General features: G+C 38.8%; 1 protein-coding gene across 4 annotated transcripts in view; it reads left to right on the top strand.

Annotated features, from left to right (window-relative positions):
• FERMT1 (FERM domain containing kindlin 1) overlaps positions 1 to 23,888 on the top strand; it is a 40,005-nt gene that overhangs the window by 10,818 nt on the left and 5,299 nt on the right. For all 4 annotated transcript variants that reach the window (XM_088789260.1, XM_074317661.2, XM_074317662.2 and 1 more), the window contains 9 exons: positions 1,310 to 1,456; positions 2,531 to 2,744; positions 4,407 to 4,509; positions 12,254 to 12,361; positions 12,786 to 12,917; positions 14,541 to 14,590; positions 21,365 to 21,489; positions 22,246 to 22,352; positions 23,522 to 23,743. In XM_088789260.1, the coding sequence (XP_088645386.1) occupies positions 1,310 to 1,456; positions 2,531 to 2,744; positions 4,407 to 4,509; positions 12,254 to 12,361; positions 12,786 to 12,917; positions 14,541 to 14,590; positions 21,365 to 21,489; positions 22,246 to 22,352; positions 23,522 to 23,743 (1,208 nt within the window). The remainder of the gene's footprint in view (positions 1 to 1,309; positions 1,457 to 2,530; positions 2,745 to 4,406; positions 4,510 to 12,253; positions 12,362 to 12,785; positions 12,918 to 14,540; positions 14,591 to 21,364; positions 21,490 to 22,245; positions 22,353 to 23,521; positions 23,744 to 23,888) is intronic.

Below are 23,888 nucleotides of genomic sequence, written 5' to 3'. Positions count from 1 at the left end.
TAAATTTTGCATTTTGAATGGTCACAGGTGCGTGTTGCAACCTGACAATCAGACATCCTTGGTTACTGGGGAGAGGGTCAAGCTCAAAGGCCAGTCCGTCTCAAGCACCAAACAGAGTCTGAACTGAGAAGTGGGAGGACGTATGGTATCAGTGCATCTACCTCCAGGAAATCTGCCCAAAGACTCCAACATCCACATTCCTTGGCTGTTAACTGGGATCACAGCAGCTCATTGTGGTGAATGGTTATCAGGAGTTCTGTTGGCAATAATAAACATATTTGATTACTGGAGAGAAATGGGGCTTATCTTCTTAGTTTGAGTTTTCCAGAAGCAGACCCTGAGATAAGGAGTCAAGTACAAATATGTATTTACTTGTGAGGTGATGCCAGGAAACGCTGGTTGAGGGTGGGGATGTGAGTCTAGGAAGAGAAGGCCACCAGTAAGAGAGTTTCACCAATCTGGTCACACTGGGAACCTCTGGGGGCCAGTGTAGACATACCTCAGAGCTGTCTCATCACGGGTGAGAGAGCTGGGTTGTTAATATACCCTCTCATCAGTCATTGAGGGCCGCTCTTGGGGAGTGTTAATTCTCTGAACTTGTGTGGTCTCTTGCATCCGTATCCGGGCAGTGTAAACTCTGGCGTCCAGAGCAAGCCCTTGGGCTGAGAGATGCATGTCCTAGCTGCCACTGGAAGTTGGATGAAATGATGAGGGCCAAGAAAAGATAGGCAGGGTGCCAATAATGTCTGGATGAAATTAGCTACTGGGCATCATGTAAGAGAAAGGCTCTCAGGACCTGTTGTCCATAAAGAAAAAAGGTGAGGTCCTTGGTTGTTGTTTAAAAAACTGAAAAAAAAAAAAAAAAAGAAAGAGAGAGAGGGAGGGAGGAGGAAAGATAGAAGGGAGGGAGGAAAGAAAGGAGGGAGGCAAAAGTTGATGGTAAATAGATGACACAAGAACAGTAAAATGCTGGTAGTGGTTGAGGCTGGGTGATGAGCCCATGAAGAGGCCATTATATTATTCCCTTTACTTTGGATATGTTTGAAATATTTTCACAATGAATTAAAAACCAAGCTAGAAATTTTACTAGACTGAATCTCCCTCTAGTAGTTGAACCACATACACCCTATTTGAGGAGTCTCTGTTCCCCTTCTGTTTCTTCAAACAGCAGTGCAATTTAGTTCCATTTACTTCTCAGGAATCTCTGGAGAAATGGTTTCAAACGCCCAGTGTGACATTGAGTCTTAGAAGGAATTTTTTTTTTTTTTTACTTTTTGATTTTCTTTTCTTTTTTCTACTTATTTATTAGATATTAGAAGACCAGAAGAACTTTCCTTGTTAAAGCCTTCTGATGACTATTTTAAAAAGAAGAAGAAGAAAGACAAAAATAATAAGGAGCCTGTAAATGAAGATGTTATAAACCTGGAAAGTTCTCCAACAACTTCAGGCCCACCAGGTAAGACTCGTGACAGGCGTTCTGTTTTTTTAATTCATGCATAAGTCAAAGAATTTCCTAAATTCTTAAATACCAAGAACTCTCCTCCCCTGTGGTCTGCCTTTCCTCTTCTTCCCTCCCATCTCCTCTCTCCCGGGAAGAAGAAGGACTACAATTGCAGGACTCCTGTGAGAAGAAAGGATATCCAACGAATTTTACAACTAACAGAATTTCTAAAATCCAGTTAGTTCTAAACTCCAACTGATTTTAGAACTAACAGAATTTTTTTAACGAGGTCTATGTATAGCTCATTGTTTTAATCGTACGTATCATTATGTTGCTGATGAATTTAAAAAAAAAACCTTAGTAGAACTGGCCATGAACTTGAGGGGGGAAAAAAGGTTATTTGAATCACTCAAATATACTTCTGTTTTCCTAAGTCTATTTTCATGTGCCTCTTTTCTGAATTCAATTTGAAGTTTGCATTGGGCATGTTAACAAGAAAACAGGTAAAACTTTTAGAAAGGCATTGTCCTTTTCTTTTTATATAAAAATAAATACATTTCTAGGTTGCTTGCAACATTTGAGGGTTTTCTCACATGTTCCAGTGCAAAGAATAAAACGGATTATTTGTACTTGTCTTATGCAAATTAAAGCCAGGTGATTTATAAACCATCAATCAGCTGGATTCTTAATATTGGCAAGTACTGCTATTGTTTAAAGGATTAGCCCAGAATATATTATGTACATGCATTCTGTGAGATCTCCAGTTCTCTCACAGTGCCAAAACTTACTGCTAACATAGAAGAATTTTGAATTGTTGTGAAGGAGATAATCCCCAACATTGGTCGGGTTGATTTGGGAAGCTTTGACAACCAATGAGTTCCCAAGCTTTCAGGAGCTCAATACTCAGGCAAGAGCTTTAACTGTGTATCACTTCCCTCCCCACCAGTCGTGGTTCATCTGATTATTTTCAATGCTACAAATATTTAAATTCAAAACCCATTGTAAGATCAGCAGTGTTGGTACTTATTTTTCTGAAGATTCCTGCCCCCTGTACCCCATGTCAGAGTACGTGTTCCCCTTGCCTTGCAGTAGTCTCTGGCTTGTACAGTAAGACCATGATGCCCATGTATGACCCCGTCAACGGAACACCAGCATCATCCACCATGGCTTGGTTCAGTGACAGCCCTTTGACTGAACAAAACTGCAGCATCCTGGCATTCAGCCAGCCCCCCCAGTCCGCAGAGGCGCTGGCTGATATGTACCAGTGTCGGTCTCTGGTCGATAAAGCCAAGCTCAATGCAGGGTAAGGACGTGGCTCTGTTTTGCTTCTCTGTGAACTGATGTTGACATAGTAATAGAGATGCTGCAGAAAAGGTGGAGGGGAATGCTGAATGTTTAAGTTAGCATGCCTGGGGAATCTTATACTACAGGCCAAAGGCAGTACTGATTTTAGCAACAAAAGGGGAAAATGCAACCTTTGGTCATGTCAATACATTTAAAGGGTGACAACATTTATGTGTTTGGGTAACTCAATGGTTTACCATATGTAACTACTAATTCTTTGCCCCTCCAGGTGTAGAAAGTGTGTTATATGTGATGTAGGGCAGTTGATAAGTGGGTTGGACCCCATGGGTCCGCAGGGAGACAAGGTGACCCACCTGTCCCACACTGTCTAGTAGAACAGCACTTCTCTCTTTAGGCTTCCTAATGAGCAAGTCCAACTTTGCTTCAAGTGCGCTCAAAAAATACACTCAGACTTTTTCTCAAACCACCAGTTCTTTTCACTCCCCATTGTTCACCAAATAGAGTCACATTTGTTAACAGCATTCCACTCCCTCTGATATCTGGCCCCAGTAGATATCTCTCTGTCCTACTGTGCTCTCAGGTACCCCAACCCCCATGGTGCTCACTGACTCTTTTTGTCACTATTTCACCTCCAGATTTAGCTCTGTTCCAGGACTCTTCTCCTTTTTCTTCCTCTTCTGGTCAGTCCCTGCTTGTCCTTTAAGGCCCAGCCACATTCTCTCTCCTTCTCAGATGTCACCACTGAAAAGCACTCACTTCCCTGCAGTTCTGTTCTAATACTTTGCTTGCTCCAATGTCACCTTGTCCCTTTATTATGAGGCCTGGTCTCTCCCACTGGACTGCCAAGTCCTTTAGGATGGAGAATGCATCTTGGGGGTGAATATCATAGAAGTTCCAGCCATTTTCATTCAGTGGTACTGGATGACATTCATCCCCACCTGGTTTTGTTGTTAACTCTTAATCTCTACCCTTCCACCCCTCACCATTACCGTTTTTATTTTCAACTCTGGAACTATACAATCGAGTGCGAGAGCCACTAGCTCCATGTGGATATTTACATCTAAATTTGAATTTCATTAAAATTAAAATATGGCACTAGCCACATTTAAAATTTCAGTAGCCACATGTGGCCAGTGGCTACTCTATTGGACAGGGCCTTATAGAATATTGCTGTCATTACAGAAAGTTCTAGACAACAAGATAGAGTCAGCTTTGGGTCAAACCACCCAGTGCAGAGGAAAGGCTGTGCGGGCAGTCAGCAAGTGTGGATTCTCATTCCAGCTCCACCACGAAACACGTGACCTTAAGCATATCCCTAATGTCACTGAGACTCAGTTTCATCATCAGTAAAACTGAGAAACTAAAAACTGCCCTGACTCCTTCACTGGCTTACTTTAAAGTGTCAATGAAAAAAAAAAGTATGTATATAAAAATCACTGGGAAAGCTATAAGATAAAATGCACGTATAAGCTATTATCAAGTCCTCTGCCTTACTGCTTTTTGGTTATAATAACTTACGCAGACTTAGTTCAAGGAGATGTGTATATGTGTATAATATAAATGTAAATGTATTATATGTAACATATGTAATATAAATATATATTATAATACATATGTATAAAATTAATTGACTTTTAAAACTCGTCCTATTGTTTTCTAGTTGGCTAGATTCGTCGCGTTCCCTTATGGAACAAGGCATCCAGGAGGATGAGCAGCTGCTGTTACGATTTAAATACTACACTTTCTTTGACTTGAATCCCAAAGTAAGATGCTCTTTCTCTATTCTCTCTGTCTCTCTTTTAATGTGAATACATTGAAGTGTAATATTGAGTCATGTAGTAATCAAAGTTAGGATTCATTTGTGTAATTTTCTGTTCAGCCATGCAGGGTTAGATCAATAAACGTATCCTGGTCCCTGGATTTTCATCTTCTGGGTTCTTGCGAGCATGGTCAGCTGCCCCTGAGTGAGCGGGACTGGCCAGGAGTCTTCATGCCCAATTTGGGGCACACTGCCCATCTCCATTCACAGGAATGAAGGAACGTGCAGAGAGCAGCTCATGGAGCTGGAGTCCTTAGTGCTTAGGAAGGAACGTGTTGTGAGAACCCAGGTGGAGAGCAGGTTTTCATGAGTAAGCCAGGACCCCATGATGGCACACACCAGAATCCCCACTGTGTGCTGAAAGTTTTTGGTGATTAAAAAAAAAAAAAAAAAGACAGGATCATCTATAAAAACGAAGATCCAGCTGGTTGCCAACTCCCATTTTAAGCGCACATCTCCCACCTGAAGTTTACTGGCACAACTGAGTGATGAAATCCGTCCTCTGAACGTTGGCCTCTCCCTTGCCCTTATTCGGCTTTTGGTAGAGTTGTGAGTCAGTAGTTAAATGGCCAAATGTAGAAAATATAAACTGGGTCACCAGTCCTCTGAGTGCCCTGGATGAGTTCATTGTTCTGATCCACTATGTGCTTGTTGCTGCTCGTTTCCATTTAAGGCTCGGCACTTGTTTGAGGGCCTGGCTGCCGGCCACCTACTCTGTGCAGACCCTTTTCTCACCCACAGCAGTGTTACTGCCTCTTGTGTCTTCTCCTTGGTCCTGATTTTAAGTCTGGTCTTCAAAAGTCCATCTCAGCTCCCACTTCTTCCCTAACAGTCGTTATCTTGAAAATAAGCCTTCCTCCCCGTCATTCCTTTGGAGCTCCTGCTCAGTCTTTGGTTTAGATCCAACTTAATGCCCATGGGCCTAACTTGTGCCTGGTGTGCATAACTTCCAGTGAATCACAGCAAAAAAGCAAATTTTGGCTCTTTGATAAAAACTTCAGGAGAAATTACTGTACTGCTTCTTTTAAATAATTGTTGTTTTTTTTTTAAGAACACTGTGAATTATATAACTGTCCAGGTTTTCCTTGTTTGCATTGCCTGCTAGAACCAAATTTATACATTTTCTGTGATTTCATTTTTTTTAAGCCTCATTCCTGCCTCAACTTTATTCTTTCTTTACTTAATTCGTAGTCAATTTAAGCTATCTTGTTGTATGCTATCTATTCTAATAAACTGCCTTAAATTTTTTTTCTGATAGTGCATAAGTAAAACATACTCATGGATTTTCTAATTGCTAAGTAAGTTATTTGGCCCAATGTTAACTATTCAAACTGCTTATTTATTCATTTATTTATTGAGCAATTACTATGTGCCAAGAACTAAGCTAGCAGCTGAGAACCCCAAATTGCTGGATGTTAGAATAAGTTTCAAATTAATGAAAAAAATACATGGGATTACAAAATGAAACAGCTATATTAAACTATAGTAACCAAAATCTTTTTCAAAATGAAAATTGTATGGCTGGCAAAAAAAAAAAAAAAACAACCAAAAACCATAAACAAAGTGAAAAAGTCCTTATAACACATACTACAAACAAAAGGCTAATTTCTCCTAATATATAAAGAGCTCCTACAAATCAATAATAAAAAGACCAACAACCTAGTAGACTAATAAGCAAAGGATATGAACACATAGTTAACAGAAAAGAAATTACAGTGGCTCTTAGCCTTGTGTTGGCAAACATCAAGAAGTTTCAGACAGTATCTTAGCAAGTGTGTGGAAAAGCAGGTTCTCTCATAGATGGCTTGTAAGTCAAAGTACAAATTAATCTAACCTCTGTGGAAGGCAACTTGGCAATATCTATCAGAATTACAATTCTACATAGCTCTGAGCCAGGAAAACCAACCCGTGGTATTTATACCACAGTTATACTCACATATGTGAATTGATATATCTGTACACAAGAACAGTTATTACTACATTATTTGTTTCAGGAAATGATTGGAAACCACCTAAACATCCATCAGGGAGGAACTAGTTAAATACATTATGGTACAGCCAGATAGTGGTGTTAAGAAGAATAAATCAGCTTCCTTTTGATGTGGAACATAGTCAAGGTATATTATTGACTAAAAAAAATCAAGGTACAAAATAAATCCACAGAGAAACTACCATTTGTGGGGAACAGCAAAGGAGGAAGTCTTTTTATTGTAGGATACTAACATTTTGTCCCTTCAGAATTCATCCAAAATAAATTCCTTCATTATATACTCTTTTGTCCCATTTAAACGCAGTCAAAATGTGAATTTAAAAATTTTATAACTCCAATATTTCATAGTATTTTTAAATGTTCAGTATAGAAAAGGCACATCAATTTTAATAAGAGAACACTGAAACCTGCTACCCAGCTAATAGGGAGTCTTAAGTGATTAGATCTAAATAATAGCCCCTTGAGAGCATGAAAACTATGGAAGGGAGACCTTGTTATTAGGTTGGTGGAAGGGCTGGAGGGATTGACTGAATTGACCAGATGGAGAAAAACAGGAATTCAAGGAGTGGGGTTGATAGAAGCCATATGCTTCTAGGGTGCGGTTTCTATTTTCACTTAGCCAGAAGACAAAGGAAATCTAGGACTAAAAAAGAGGGCAGGAGTAGCCAATTTTCACCAAGAGAAAAGTTTGCTTCTAAGTCACTGAAACCACTGCAAAGTTCTCCGAGAGAAAAAGACCTATTAGGTTGCCTGTTAATGACTGACCTGTGGAAGGAAGACCCAGGACCTGGTGATGTCACTGGGCCTCAGTGGGAATGTGAACAGGCCTCCAAAGAGGAAATCCAGAGTTCTACTGGATGCAACAGAGAAACCCAGTGTTCCTTATGCAGCAGGGCTTGTCCTGAATGTGGTTATGACATCTTGTTCCAGATCCTGTCCTCCTACTGTCAGTGTACAAATGTAGGTAACGTTTGTTTAACCAGTGTTCTTTCAAAGAACGGTTTTATTTGCCTGGGGGTGGAGGGAATTAAGTATGTTTAGGTGTGGGAGTTTTTATGTTTAAGTCATTAGTGATTGCATTTGAGAGAAAAGCTTTATTTGGTGACTTAAGTTTCTCTCACTAAACCCCTGCGGCATTAGGATTATAGCACTGTATCTGATTGGCAGAGAGAGAGAGGCAGATGGAAAGATGGATGAATGCATGGGTGGATAGATGGATGAGTGTGTGGTTGGATGCATAGATGATAGCTAGAGATGATAGCTAGAGATGATAGATAGATAGATAGATAGATAGATAGATAGATAGATAGATAGATAGACAGACAGACAGACAGACAGACAGACAGACAGACAGATGGTAGAACAGTTAGCCCAATTCAAATTTCAGCAGCTACACATAACATTTAGATTTTTGTCTTTCAACTGTGAATTAAAGCAAGGGTTGATTTTATTTGGTGGGGTGGGGTGGGGGGTTGGTGTGCATTGTGTGTGTGGTTTTTTTAGTTGTTATGTCTCTTGATTGCAGTATAATTTACATGATAAATTCACCCACTGTAAGTGCACAATATAATGATTTGTAGTAAATTTATATAATTATGCAACGAGCATCACAATCCAGTGTTAAAACACTTGCATCACCACCAAAATTTTCCTCATACCCATTGTGGTCATACCCACTGGTCTGCTTTCTAACTCAAGTTGTGCTTTTTCTAGAACTTTCATATAGATGGAATCATACAGTGTGTAATTTTTTTGTGTCTAGATTCTTTTACTCGGCATAATGTTTTTGAGGTTCCTCTGGGTTGTTGTGTGTATCAATATTGCATTCCTTTGTACTGCTGAGTGGTGTCCCACTGTGGATGGACCACATTTTGTTTGTCTATTCGCGAGATGAGAGACGTTGGTTTGTTTCCAATTGGGGGCTATTATGAATAATGCTGCCGCTGTGAATGTTCTCATGTGTGTTGTGTTTTGATGTGTTTGGGGAGGATTCGGGGGCTAACTCCTGAGGTGTTCCGTGACACCTGGCAACGCTCACGAAACAAAGACAGACTTTCTTAAGATTCTTATTATTCTAGCCTCCTGGACACCACACACTTGGATTTGCATTGTCTCCCTGTCCCAGCAGCTGTAGAAAAGCTGAGAATGAGCATGCCTGTCCAACAGGTCCCATTTCCCACTTACCTGATAGCAACACTATTTGCTGGTTTGGGCTTACTTCAGATTTTTCATTCCCTGTCACATTTTTTCTTAGTATGCATAAAGTTTGCGCAAAAGGAAAAAATAAACTAATGCTAATCAACCTATGATAAATCTTTAGGAACTCTATCTTTCTATTCCTCCTCCATGTTTTCTTCAACATTTTTATTTTTTTTAAGGATATGATAAAATGTATACTCAGTGTCAAAAAAAAAAAAGAAAGAAAGAAAAAGGAAAGAAAACCAAACATAGGAGTTATTGTTTAAAGATACAGAGTTTCATTTTTGCAGGATGAAAAGAGTTCTGTAAAATGCCACTGAACTGCACACTTAAAAATGGTTAACATGGTAAATTTTGTATGTATTTTGCCACAATTTTTTGAAATGTTTTAATCAAACATACAAAGAAAGTATTTAGAGTAAAAATGGAAAATAGTCCTTTACTGTGACCTTTCTCCCAAGAGGCAGCCACAGTTAACAGCTAAATGAGTAACAATACTTGCAGACTTTTTCACAGTTGTAAAATTTTTTAACAGATTTTCAGGATCGTTTTCCCCCTACATAAACAGGATCATGTGTTTGACTTGTCGCTTACGTCTTTGTACTTCACAATATACGCATATGTCTGACTCGCTTTTTTTTTAACCACTACAAAATAATCAAAGGAAAGGCTAAACCGTAGTTCATCATGACCCAGGGTTCCTTGCAATTTTTGCTCTTTCAAAAAATGTGGTGCACATTCTTATACCAGTATCTTTGATGAGTGCTTGCATTTTTTTAGAATAGTAACCGTAGACGTGCAAAAGGCAAAAAGACATGAAAAGATACCACCCAATTGCCTCCCTACTAACCTCATATGTGAAAGTACCAGTTGCAACACATCCATACCAACACCAGACATTATCAATTCTCATAATGTGGGTAAATCTGATAGGAAAATAGGAACTCTGTCATCTTTTTCTTTAACCTGAAGTCTCTGGTTGTTAGTGGGGCTGAGCATCTTTTCCAATGTTTATATGGCCATTTTGGTTTCTTCTATGAGTTGCCTATTTATGTATTTTCCCCATTTTTGACTGAATTATTTATATTTTTCATATTGATTTATAGGAGCACTTTGTGGGTGTTGCCTTGTATATTTATTGCAAATATTCTCTTCCACCCTGTGTTTGGTCTTATAAAAGTACAGTCTTCGTTAGGCCATTTTTTACCATTAAAAATGTTTAACTTTCAATTGTTAAGTCAGTCTGGTGCATCATTGTCATGCAGGGTGGCATGCGGAGTCTCTGGTCCCACTCCCCTCATAAGAACCAGGACATGGTGAGGCCAAAAAGGAACACCCACGGAGTCGTAGATAAGGGAGTCATACCACTATAGTCTCACTGGCGGCTGGGTTGGAGATACAGGAAGCAGGAGCCACACGATCCGCGAGCTGCCGTGCTAACTGCAATCTGCTTCTCTGCAATCCTCAATCCACTCTCCGCCCTCCACCCTGCTAACTGCAATCCGCCACTTGCTAGCTCAGCTACTACCCTCTTGCTAGCCCCCATTTTGCTGCTAGCGTAGCCACAGCAGTTATATTAGTGGCCAATGGCTCACTGGTTACAGCTGATGGTCAACTAGCCACAGCTGATGGCCATCCAATCACAGTTGATGGCCATTTACTACCTGAGTGAGCACCTTTCCACGTGAGGGCGAGAGCCTGGAAACTGCACTCCTGGCTCTGTCCGCACAATCATAATTTTTAGGCTTCCTGTCTTGCTTAGAAAAGCTTTCACATTCAAAGATTACAAAAAGTTTTCTCTCATGTTTCCTTCCAATAGTTTTGGTTGTTGTGTTTAGATTTTCTATAACAGTTTCTTGAGATATAATTCATATACCATACATTTCATCCATTTAATATGTACAAGTGAATGGTTTTTAGTATATACACAAACTTGGGCAACTATCACCACCGTCTATTTTCTGAACATTTTCATTTTCCTAATAAGAAACCCATTAGGATTCACTCCTCATTTCCCGCTAACACCACCCCCCAACCCTAGGCAACCATCAATCTACTTTGTGTCTGTATGGACTTGCCTATTCTCGACATTTCATATAAATTGAGTTATACAATGTATAGTACTTTGTGACTAGTTTCTTTCACTTAGCATAATATTTTCAATATCCATCTATATTGTAGCATGTATCAGTCTTTCATTTCTTTTTATTGCCAAATAATATTCCATTTTATTTATCCATTCATCGGTTGATGGACATTTAGATTGTGTCCACTCTTTAGCTATTATGAATAATGCTGCTGTGGACATTCAGGCACAAGTTTGGGGTTTTTTTCTTTTGTTGTAAAATATGCACAACATAACATCTGCCATTTTAACTATTCTTAGGTTCACAATTCAATGGCAATTAGTCATTTACAATATTATGCAACTATCACTGCTATCCATTTCCAGAACTTTTTCCTCATCCTATACAGAAACTCTGTACCCGTTAAACAATAACTCCCCATTTAAGCCCCTCCCCCAGCCACTACTAACCTCTATTCTACTTCCTGTCTCTATGAATTTGCCTATTCTGGGTACTTCCTGTAAGTACAATATTTGTCCTTTTGTGTTTGGCTTATTTCACTCCACATAATGTCTTCGAGGTTCATGTATGTTGTAGCACATATCAGAATTTCGTTCCTTTTTATGGCTGAATAATATTCCATTGTATGTGAACACTATGTTTTGTTCATTCATCTGTTGGTGGTCATTTGGGTTGTTTCTACCTTTTGGCGATTGTGAATAATACTGCTATGAACATTGGTGACAATATCTGTTTGAATCCCTCTTTTCCATATTTTTTCAGTATATACTTACAAGTGGAATTGCTGGATCATATTCTTTTGTTTAACTTTTTGAGGAACTGCCAAATTGTTTTTCCATAGAGGTTGCATTATTTTACATTTCTCCACATCTTCACCAACATTTGTTATTATCTGTCTTTAGATTAGAGCCATTGTAGTAAATGTGAATGGTATCTCACTGTGGTTTTGTACATTTAGATCCTTTAATCTATCTGTAATTTACATTTTGGGGATGATGTAAGATTGTCTTTTGATTTTGGATTTTTTTTTCCAAATAGCTAGGCATTTTTAACACTGTTTACAGTATTGAATTATTTCTTCCCCTACTGATATTCCATTTCTTTTTTATATTAAGTTTATATACATATGAGTAGTTCTACTTCTAGACACTGCATTATTGACATTTTGTTTATCACTATATCAATTTACGACGAGTAAGTTCGGCCCCTTGGAAAACCTCTGGAAAATATTTCGAGAACGTTCTAAATTTAGAAGTAAAAAGAGCTGAAGTGGTAGAAAAGTAGAGAGGTGTTTCCTTCAGTTACCTTAACTGAAGTTTATTGTAGCTGATTAACTAGGAAGGGGGGGGTCATTCTGGAATTTTTGTATTGTAGATATAAATACACACATATGCACCCGTTTCTATCTCTAGTACGATGCTGTCCGAATAAACCAGCTCTATGAACAAGCCAGGTGGGCCATTGTCTTAGAAGAAATTGACTGCACAGAGGAGGAAATGTTGATCTTTGCAGCACTGCAGGTATGAGAACTTCAGTACCTATTCTCTAGAAAGAGACAAAGGAAGTTTGTTCTGCTTCAAGTTTCATTTTCTTTCTACTGTTTTTTTTTTTTTTCTTTGAAGAAAGCACTGGAAATAAGGGGAGCAAATTCAAATTTCAAATGCTCCTCATAACCCACCCACGTGTACATCTTATGTAAAGCGTTCGTCTTGCAACTCTTATCTCTTCCCCACTACAAGCTCAACAACTGATGGAGAAAAACCAAGTTTGAAGATGACTCACCATAAATGATTCAGATTAAAATGTCATTTCCCTACATAGGAGGGAGATCTCCTTCCAGGAGATGTTTGGTATTACAGGGGAGTTGCCTCCAAAAAAAAAAGAAGAACAGCTAATGGATTCATTTGTGCGTACAACATTTCTAAAACCTCTATTTCTTTGTAGTATCACATTAGCAAACTGTCATCATCAGCTGAAATACAGGATTTTACAACTGAATCTGAGGTCGATGAAGTAGAAGCAGCACTTTCTAACTTGGAAGTGACCCTAGAATGTGGGAAATCAGACAACACGTTGGTATGAACTTTTCTGATAACTTAGAATTGTGGTTTTATTCTGATTGACAAATGCATAGATGAACTTTTTATTATTAGAAATAAGAGAATATTTTGTCTGATTTTGAAAAAAGAAAACATGCTTGTCATTTGACAAGCTTAAACCTAGGAAGAACTGACGAGCTTTTCTCAGGTCAGCTCTGTAAGGTACTATATTTTCATTACTACTAATGACTATACTTCTGTATCATATTTCTTCTTCTGGATAAGTTGGCCTAGTGTGTGGGAAAGACTGATGAGGGCTCCACTTCACTAGCATGGAATGTGGAATTGGTCCCTGAAGTCTAGAAAGAACCCTCAGTTTATTGCTCGCTGTGAGAATAAAAAAAATGCTCTACAGGTAACAAAGTCTTATTATCTGTTTACCTAGTATGCATTTCCACTGGGCCAGGTTGACAGAAGTGACCGTGTTTTTCTTGGAACATTATAAAAATTTCCTGAACCCTTTTGACTTGAGGAAATAAACATCCCCCCGCCACCCCAGTAAAACATAAAGAAATAATACTGGTTTCTCATCTCTTGCTCCTTATGAAATGTGACTGAATGTCAGCTTTATTGTTGGAATGTCCCTCCTCTTTGACTTGTTTTGGGGTGCCACGCTTTTGTTTAACTTAACTTACTCATGGGAGTAATTATTAGTTTAATCACACTGAATGAGAGAGGTGGATCCATTGTAATTGGATAAAAAGAGTAATAGATAAAAATGAGTCACTATATTCTTATGTATTTAATACATGTTCTCTTGTGATTAAATTCCTTAAAATAGGAAATTGGCATCATGCGAAAACAAATACCTCAAACAAACCAAATGCCAAGATTCTATAGAGATTCAGAGCCCTTTCTTACATTTATAGGAGGCACAACTCCCTTGAAATTGGAGTTCTCTTTTGTCTATTTCCACTGCTAAATACATACAACAGGACAGTGTACCTTCTTAGAACAGACGAAAATTTTCCTCCTCCCTCCCACAATATTTTTATGCCAAGGCTTTGTGGTGTGTCAAACAATAGGCTTTTCAGTTTGAAAATAAACACCAACCTACACTGCAGAATGAACTTTGAACCAGGTTCCTTTTAAACTCTTACTGAGAGTTTAATCAGTGAACCAGATGGACCTAGAGTTACTCTGATGTACAAGTTGTAAAATAATTTTGTTCGTGCATAAAAGTAGTATTTCTAACCCACATGTTTAACTTGAATGGTAGTACAGGGAGTGCTTGGTCAAATTTTTAATCTCTTTCTCATTTGTGTGATATAAGACACACATAGAAAAGTTAGGGGGGAAGCAAAAATGTACAGCTTAACAAATCATTGTTAATTTATCACCCAAGTCACCACCGAAATCAAGAAACAAAACTTTGCCAGCCACCACAGAAGCCCTGCAGATGCCCCAGCTCACTCCCAACCCTCCCCCACCCCATCCCCCAACCCCAAGAGGAACTGAGTTGTTTTATTTTATGTAATTGTAATTCAAATTTACATAGCGACATGTGGCGAGTGGACACAGTATTTGGACAGTACAGATACAGAGTATCAGCTCTACCCGTCTAATTACTGCTTGTGAAATATTATCTGTTTTTCCTTAGGAGGACATTACTGATATCCCTACACTTGCAGATAATCTCAAATTATTTAGGTAAGTCACCCTTAAAGGGAAAAGGGATTACTTTTAACAAAGCCTTATAGGTAGAGTCCAGGAGTTTAAATTAAACATTCATTGGGAAGGTTCATGGTTCAAAGCTGAGAGCATGAGCGTTAACATCAGACAAAAAATGGGTCCAATCTTAGCTCCACAACACATAGTAGCAGAGTGACCTTGAGCATTGTCCTTACATTTCTGAGCCTCAGTTCCCTGATCTATAAAATGGGGATATACCTCCTCTTGGGTTTGTTGGGAGGATTAAATGAAATAATGCGTATGAAGCATTGAGCATGGTTCCTGGCTTATTGTACATGCACCATAAATGGTGGAGTAAACATGGCCAGTGTCAGCAAGAGTGAACATGTGTGCCAGTCTAGAGTGTTACAGTCCACCTGGGAGGCACAGGACTCTAACACCATTTCAAGGCTCTTTTCACGGTTTAAAAATCAATTGTCACTAGAACTTGGATCCTGAGCGTACAGAGAGATAACTATCTACCTTTTCTTAGTAAAGTATTTCTGATCAACTCCCTAGTCATCTCAGGTCAATCTGAAACTGTTAAAAAGGCAGAGTCTTTTTTTATTTCATGGGATAAAAAGGATTGTCACAGTTGGCGATGGTGCCAAGGTGTGTTAGGATAAAAAGAAAAAGGTCCCTTTGAGGTTCTGTCAGTTACTTATCACTTTATGGTTTGTTGACTTTTCTTAACAAACCAACACTTTGCGGGATCAGGTGGTTTAAAAAGAAACACAGGTTGCTTTTGATAACACATGATGCAAAGCAAGACTTGGAAAGAATGAACAATTAGTCAGGTATAAATGAGAAACAGGAGTCCAAAGGTAACAATATTTGTCACTGGGTTTCTACAGGTTTGTTTGTTTTTTAATGTGATCTTAGGATATGGTCTCAAACAGTAGGGTCATAAATTTAACTTCTGTGGCATAAATAGTTGTAACCACACATATTGCTGTAGTCAGAGCTACAGAAAAGAATTTGAATCCACAAATACATCTTCATAAATTATTAATAATTGTTCTACAGAGAAACTAGGTTGCCATATTCTCCGTATAGAGCAAATCTCGCTATTCACAAACCAAATGGTGACAGTTCCCTTTTGATGAAGGAGATGATATTCTGGAGTTAAGCCCCACATCCAGTCACTTAAGTGGGGTTGATATGTTCAGAGTCACAAAATCATCCTCATATTTGGCCAGTGGACATTCTATGCACCAAAGTTCTCAAGACGCTAAATGTAAATACATAGTATAATTCATGGAAGGAAGAAGTGAAGGAGGAAGGGAAGCAGGGGGGAAGCGAAGGAAAAGGAGAAGGGAAGGAAGGAAGGTATTGGAGGGTGGAGTTCTGTTCCTAGTGCGGGTGTGACTTTGAACAGGCCCTTCACTTCCCTAGGCCTCCTTCCCTTATCAGTAAAAGAGCGTTGAACTAACCGTTTGACTTTTAATGCTTTTTTCTTTAACAGTGAAGCATTTTATGTCTAAAAAAAATCATTTTTTTTTAAAGTTTGTTGAGGTGACAATGGTTCGTAAAGTTACATAGGTTTCAAGTGTACAATTCTGTACTACATCATCTATATCTTACATTGTGTGCTCACCACCCAGAGTCAGTTCTCCTTCCATCACCATATGTTTGATCCCGTTTATGCTCATCTACCACCCCCCGCCCCCTTTACCCTCTGGTAACCACTAAACTATTGTCTGTGTCTGTGAGTTTTTGTTTCTTTGTTTATCTTGTTCTTTTGTTGTTTTCAGTTTTATATCCCACATATCAGTGAAATCGTATGGTTCTTGATTTTTTCTGTCTGACTTATTTCGCTTAGCATAATAACCTCAAGATCCATCGAATGTTGTCGCAAATGGCACTATTTCATTTTTATTATAGCATAAGAAACATATGGCATAAGTACTCCATTACATATTTTTAAAAATCTATTGAACATACGATATAAATAATGGACTTCAGTTTCCAACAACTTGGCATTGGATCTTATGCAAATTGCATCTTGCCATAAATCCACATGAATGCTGGATAAAACAAAAATAATTATAGAAAAGGTGATAAAATCCCTAAGCTTCTTTGTTCTTCAGAGCAGTTGCTCTTCTGGGCCTGCCCACTCTCACACCATCTTGAGAGTATACTATCCTTTTTCCTTTCTTTTAATAAATCCACTGCTGCTTGCTTGGCCAAAAAAAGAAGAAAGAATTGTAACTACAAAACTGATCTTGAAGGTAGACTGGAAAATCCCAACTTGCAGGAAATAAAGAGGGAACCCAGTTCTCCAAATGAAGCCTCAGCTGCATAGAGGGAGTTGGGCCATAAACATAGATTCTCATGGCTTGGGGCTGGGATTTTTATCCCCGTGCAGGGATCAAAAATGAAGCTTTGAGGTGGGTCTACTTCATGTAAAGCAGTGACCCAGGACTGAAGCCCCTGCCTAACGGGGCTACCTTCTCTGTTTAACAGGGAGTAGAAAAACTACCCATCTGCCAAAGAAAGCAGGAAGGAAGTTCATCCTAGCATTGGGGTTCTGTGTGGAAAATGAAAAGTCTCTCTTGAGACATCAGAGGCGAGGTCTCTGCCACATACAGATGTAGATCTAAATTTAAAGTATTGCATAATAAAAGGATCCTGAAAAAATAAAATAGAAACTGGTCCAAGGCCACAAACTCTGTGAAGCCCTAGCAAATAAATTGCAAAAATTCTTGGAGGGAACTATCCATAGTCTAGCATGCCTGGGCCTTCTACAGAAAACAATAGCCCCCTAAAAAAAAAAGCTCCCAGTAAAAATGACTAACCATTTGAGTTAATGAACCACCATAAAGGAAAAACAGCAGACCCAACCAACAAGAGGATTAGCAGTTTCAGTAATGTTAAGTAGTAGAACAATCTGAAGAAACCATAAAATGAGTATGTTTAGAATCATTAAGTAATTTAAAAGGTGAAAATTATAGTGAAAGAGGCCATACTGAAAAGGAACCAAATAGAAATTCTAGAAATGAAAAATATAGGCGAAGAAATTTAAAATTGAATGGGTTCATTAAACATCAAGTTTAAAAACACAGTTGAAGAGAGAACTCAGACAGGTAGAAATGGAAAGTATGATATAAATAAAGTGAGAATACATTTTATTCTCATTTATTCAACATACATCTACTGGGAGTTCCGGAAGAAAATACAGGGAGAAGCAAGCATTTAAAAGAGGATGCTTGATAATTTTTCTATAGTATTGAAGACAAAAATCCTTAAATTCAGGAATCACAAATCCCAACAAAGTAAATCAGTAAAATTGTACATCTTGATACAGCCAACCATTGATAAGAGAAAGTCTTTAAAATAAGAGGGAAAAGACAGATTTCTTAAAAAGGAAGAACAATTAGGTGGACAGCAGACTTCTTGTTGGCTGGGAAATGCCTTGAAAGTGCTAAGAGAAGAAACAGTCAAATCTAGAATTTTATGCCCAACCAATTTTGCAGACCCCTAAATATAAACCAGGCGTGCTGCAATCCTATTAGTAAATTATATATGTAATAAAAACAATGATTTATCCCCAAACTGTAAGGTATAACCACTCTTGGAGAGACTACTTTGAAATAAATGAAATGGCTCCATACAGGGTTTTAGGGAGAGGCTACACACAAACTGTACTCATTATATCATAAGCCAAGTTCCTACAGGCAAGTAGGAAACTTACTGTGGCATACAAGTTCCATTCGGATGGACACAAATGCCAAAGGAGATTACGAGTGAGATTCATTTTATAAATATAAAACTTAAAACAGTAGAATCTTTATAATACTTTCAAAGAAATGGAGAGGGACCATCAAAACATTTGATCCCACATTAAGACTCACTGATTATCACATGGAAAAGTACCTGAAAATAGAGTTTTTGGGTTTTTTGTTTGTTTGTTTTTTCAAAAAATAAGTGTCCCAAATGCATGACCTTTCTGTGATGACAGCTAGCCATGAGTAGTAAGATTCTAGATGCTTTAAAGAGAATAAACACACTTAATCTTAAAGACAGAATTTTGAAAACAGTTATTTGGAACTGTTTCCATTATCAGTGTTGCCAGTAATGATACTGCCTATCAAAACAATATCATCTACGCATCTTTAAAACTTGGAAACAGAATTTTTCTGTGTTAAATCCCATCCGAATTAAGAGTTATGGGGTGTTTTAAACCCATTTATTAAAAATATGAAAATGCAACATATTCTGGTTAATACGCATGAGCAACTGACATCAGGGAAGATGGAAATCAGTACTTTGTTTCAACAAAAACCTTCGCAAACAGGTAGATGGCACTAGAATATGAACATTGTGATTTAGTAAGTACGACCAAGAGTATACTTCCTCAACTGGGATTTATGTAACGGAGAAATAACCTCCCTTGTTAAAACAAAAGGAACTTTCCATAGTCATTCATTTTTAATGTATATGTTTCTGTAGGTTCTATAATGTCTATATTACAATATGGTACAAATATACAAATATTACAAATGAAAAATTGTATGCATGTTAAAGGATAGATACTCAGAATATTTTCAAGATGGGGTGTGCCCACCTTTAGTTTGAAGATTACTTATCTAGACTAGTGTTCTCAAACTCTGGGGAACCGCCGTAGGAAAGCTTACTTAAAATGCAGAGGTCTGGGCCCTAATCTGGACCTACAGAATCTGAATCTCTGGGACTGGAGCCATGCCTCAATATCTCTAACAAGCTCCTTTCCAGTTCTGAAGAACACCAGAGTTTGAGAACCATTCCTCTAGAAAATGCAGGCCAGCTCCTCAGCAGGACATTCCATCCCACCCTGGACCCAACCTACCTGCTGTTCTTGTTTACATCATCTCTCACACAGGGAAAGTCTGTAGCCGCAGAAACTACCCATCTCCCTGATTTCCATTGGTCAGCACAGTACTCAGCATGAGGCTGGTGTTCAAGAAATGTTGGACCCAGCTCTTCACAAGGCACCTCTGCATTTTGCGTGTGCAGTTGCCACCTTCTGAAAGTTTCTCCCCTTTTCCTCCAAATTCTTATTCATCCTTCATTCTATGTTTAAATGCTGTGTCCTCTGTAATTCACCACTCCCCGCACCCTTGTTATATAACTTAACGTTGCATTATATTTATTTTGTGCATTTCCCTCTTTACACTCTGAGCTCCATGAGGATTCAAGACATTGTCTCATTCTGATGTACATTATTCCCAACCCAGCCACCTTCATTACTCTCTACCTCTCTCTACCTTGCCCTGCCCCAGCCTCTGGAACAGGAATAGGAGAAATAACTGTTAGCTTTGGGGATGGATAGAAACAGTCTGGAAGATGAACCAAGCTGGAAAAAGATAGCAAATGGAATTTGAAATCTTTCGATACTTTCAAAGTCCAGTTAAAATGGAGAAGCAGGGTTTAATTCTTCGTTCTGAATAGAAATATTTAGATGCCTGGGACTCAAATGATACCTTACTATCTTTTGGTTATAGGCTAAGCGCTTAGATTATATTTTGAAAAGACTGTTAATTTTGGAGAATCTGATTCTTAGACAAACAGTCTTAAGTATATTCCTTAGAATTGTATTAACTATAATTCTCAACATGGTAAATACTATTTTAATGCAGTGGTTTTTCTAAATCCTGGAAACATTAACTTTGTATAGTGTTTTTCAATTTTATTTTCTAATTTTTCTATAATATGCTCTGGTAATACACTGTTTTTTAAATGAACATTTCCTTATCCTTGTGTTAAGGACAACACATTTTTAGCTAAGGAAAGTCTAGTACTGATGTGTTAAAAGACTTGCCCCAAATTATATGAGTGGGGTTAGCACCAAGCTTCCTCTCTTTCTCCTGTTCTTGAATGCAGAAATCTACTCCTCTACATGAGGTACCCTGGTCCACCCCAAGGCCAGGATTGCTTTTGTCTGTCCATCTGTACCCCCTTTCCTACGCCCTAGCTCTCTCACACATTTTCTATTTTCAGTAACCCAATTGAGTCCTGCCATTGGCACCGCCAACCTTGTGTAGCCCAAAGTACAAAGTTTTCCGGCCTCAACAGATAACACCATGGGAGATCTTCCCACAAAATATTTTTAATAACTGTGGAGTCTATATCAAATAGCTGTAGATTTGGGTGATTTCCATGGCTCACTGGGAATTCCCTGGTGGTTTCTCTGAAGGGTCAAGAGGAAACTACAGAAAAGTTTGCTCACTTTTCTATCTGATATTTATGTCTGGTAGCTTGAAGGTTGTGCTGTCCATATGGACAGCTTTTTCAGATCTAAGTAGTGTGTGGAAATTTCAGATGTCACCAGATCTGTGGGTGTTTCTCACATACATAATAATAATTCATTGAGCACTTCACTTGTGCCAGGTACTGTGATAAGCACTTTACATAGATTACCTCTTTCCACCCTCATAACAGCCCTGTGAATTGGAGGCTGTTACTCTCCCTGTCACACAGAGAGAGTGCACATGACCCAGGCAGTTGAAATGTCTCTCCCAGGGTCACACGTTTAAGCAGTAGTAGCACCCGAATATGGCCCCAGTTGGTCTAACTCCTGAGCTTTTGCCTTAACTTCTACATCTCATAGCAAAATCCCATTTCTAGTTTTTATAAATGAGTTGGCAATTTGCAAATTGTTTTTTAAAATAAAGCATATGTTGTTTGGAAATGAGTCTTGATCCGCTTAAAATTTGCAAAGTGTCTTACATTTCTGGATGATTGTTTAAATGCTCACTGTGCTTTACTTTGCAGGCCCAAGAAGCTAATATTAAAAGCGTTCAAGCAATATTGGTTCGTCTTTAAAGACACATCTATAGCCTACTTTAAAAATCAGGAACTTGAACAAGGAGAACCAATAGAAAAACTAAATCTTAGAGGTAAGAGGGTTTTACATCTTGCCGTGGCTCGTCATGACCCAGCAAACAGATGAAAGCCAAGACTCCTAGCCGCAGAAGCAAGGCTGACTTCCAGTGTCACTGTTCAGAATGGCCACCTGCCTACAGCTCTGCTTCCCCATGGGGCATAGACCTGGAACATGGTTTAGTCAATGTGGTGATTTCCAATCTGCTGTCTCTTCTTTTCCGGTGTGTCCAAGTCCATGAATTGATGGTAACTGGCATCATAAGTATAGTACATGAGGCATTGTAGGATCCTGAAAAGCTTTCTGCATTCCAGAAGTTATGTTTAATTCAGCATTGCTTTACTACCTATTCTCATTTCTGAAAGTGACTGTGAGTGTACTGGTAACTCTGTCAGTTGAAATATTTTATTAATCAGTACACTCAATTCCCTTATCATTGTGGCGATCAGAATTTCCTGTGCTTTGATTTATTTTACAGTTCATATTCATAATCGTTCCCATGGGTTAGAATAGCCAAATCAACCTTCAGAATGAATTCGGTTGATGATATATTTAAGAAAATCATGAAAGAAAATATGTTTCTCTATCCATGTTAGTTCATAAGTCTTAGTTAGTTATCTTTCTGTTAATGTGATCAGATTGCTCCTGCATTTTTTAGAAGAGAACCAAATCTGAGGGGTGTATGTTCAACGTCTTTATGTTAGACGTACACCTGGTATGTATATAACAGGTTCTTCAGGACTCAATTGTACCCCTGCCTTTTATTATTCAGGCTGCGAAGTTGTGCCAGATGTGAATGTAGCTGGAAGAAAATTTGGAATCAAGTTACTAATACCTGTTGCTGATGGTATGAATGAAGTGTATTTGAGATGTGACCATGTAAGTAAAACCACAAAAATGTTCGGTCACATCACCTTTAGTAAGCCCAAGGACAAACCAGCTGAAGCGTTTTCTCACTTTACAGCACTGTTGTATCAGCGAGCTATTGCTTTGTAACAAACAACCACGTAAACCACACTAACATACACCAATAGACATTTGTTTCTGAAACATCAGCAGGCAGGCTGGGGGTTGGATGATCCAGGTTGGTGGCAGCTGGGCAGGCCTGCTTCAAGCCATAGGTCTGGCTGGGCTTAGCTTCTCACTGCAGGTTGACCTCATTGTATTTATCCTGGGTCCCAGGCTGCCTGGGGAGGCTCTTCTCATGATGGAAGTGCAAGAGGGCAGCTGGAAACATGTGAGTCCGCTTAACACTTGGGCTTGCAATTGGTACACTGTCCTTTCCATCCATATTCCATTGGCCAATGGCCAAAGTGAGTCTAGCTGGGCTCAAAGTCAAAAGGTGAAAACTACACTCTGGCACTGGTGGGAGGGAATATAAAATGACATGGCACTAGGTATGGATACCAGAAGAGCGAAGACCAAGGCCAGTAATTCAGTGTATCACACTTACTGTTCTGAAGAATTCCACTTCTCAGTTGCGTCCCCTCAGCTTCTGGAACCTCCTCTTCAGTACCTGAGGTAAAAAAGGAGCACAGACATTAAAGAACAATAGAAGCCACCACTAACTGGCTCGGGACCCATCGATGGACCTGATTCCTACTATGGGATTAGAATGTTTACTAACGATAGGCCAGAGTTGAAATAATATGCGAAATCAGTTCATGATTTTTTCCCCTCCTTTTCTTCTGTCATAGAGATCAGACAGGATATGAAAATGGAAATATCTGTATCAAGGAAGTCTCTCTGGTAGTTTGGGTTTTCACCTATCTTTGCTCCATGGCACATGTCCTTGGTTCATCTTTAAATTCATGGATTTATTATGGTTGACATTCCTATTCTCTAGTCCATCATCTAGAAACTAAACACAGGACTCAAAAACTATTGTTGGGTGTTAAATTAGGTGATTTATAGCCACTCAGAACATACATCTTTCCATGCTTAGAAGGTGACAGTTTTGTGTTGTAGAGATGAAAGCCCAAGTCCCGTTCCCTGCTGAGGGGCTTTGCACTTGAACTTGCTTCTCAGCCCTCTCGTGTTTGCTGCAGGAGAACCAGTATGCCCAATGGATGGCTGCCTGCATCTTGGCATCAAAGGGCAAAACGATGGCAGACAGCTCCTACCAGCCAGAGGTCCTCAACATCCTTTCATTTCTGAAGATGAAAAACCGGAACTCAACTTCTCCAGTGGCTTCCAGTATTGAAAACACAGACATGAACCCAGAATGGTTTGTGTCACCTCGTTGCGCAAAAAAACACAAGTCCAAACAGGTACTATTAATCTTGTTGGGGTGATTGATTACAGTAACTTCTGTATTTTCTGAAATAAAATGAAGAATTAAAATGATTGAGACCATCATCATGAAAAATCAGTTGATGGGGAAATTTGACTATGGACTGGGTATTAGATGATATT

This window comes from Rhinolophus sinicus, chromosome 13 (assembly GCF_057876585.1).
Source record: "Rhinolophus sinicus isolate RSI-liver-muscle chromosome 13, RSI-T2T, whole genome shotgun sequence".
Classification (NCBI taxonomy): domain Eukaryota; kingdom Metazoa; phylum Chordata; class Mammalia; order Chiroptera; family Rhinolophidae; genus Rhinolophus; species Rhinolophus sinicus.
The sequence above is the reverse complement of the archived record's forward strand: the minus strand, read 5'-3'. Positions and strand labels throughout refer to the sequence as shown.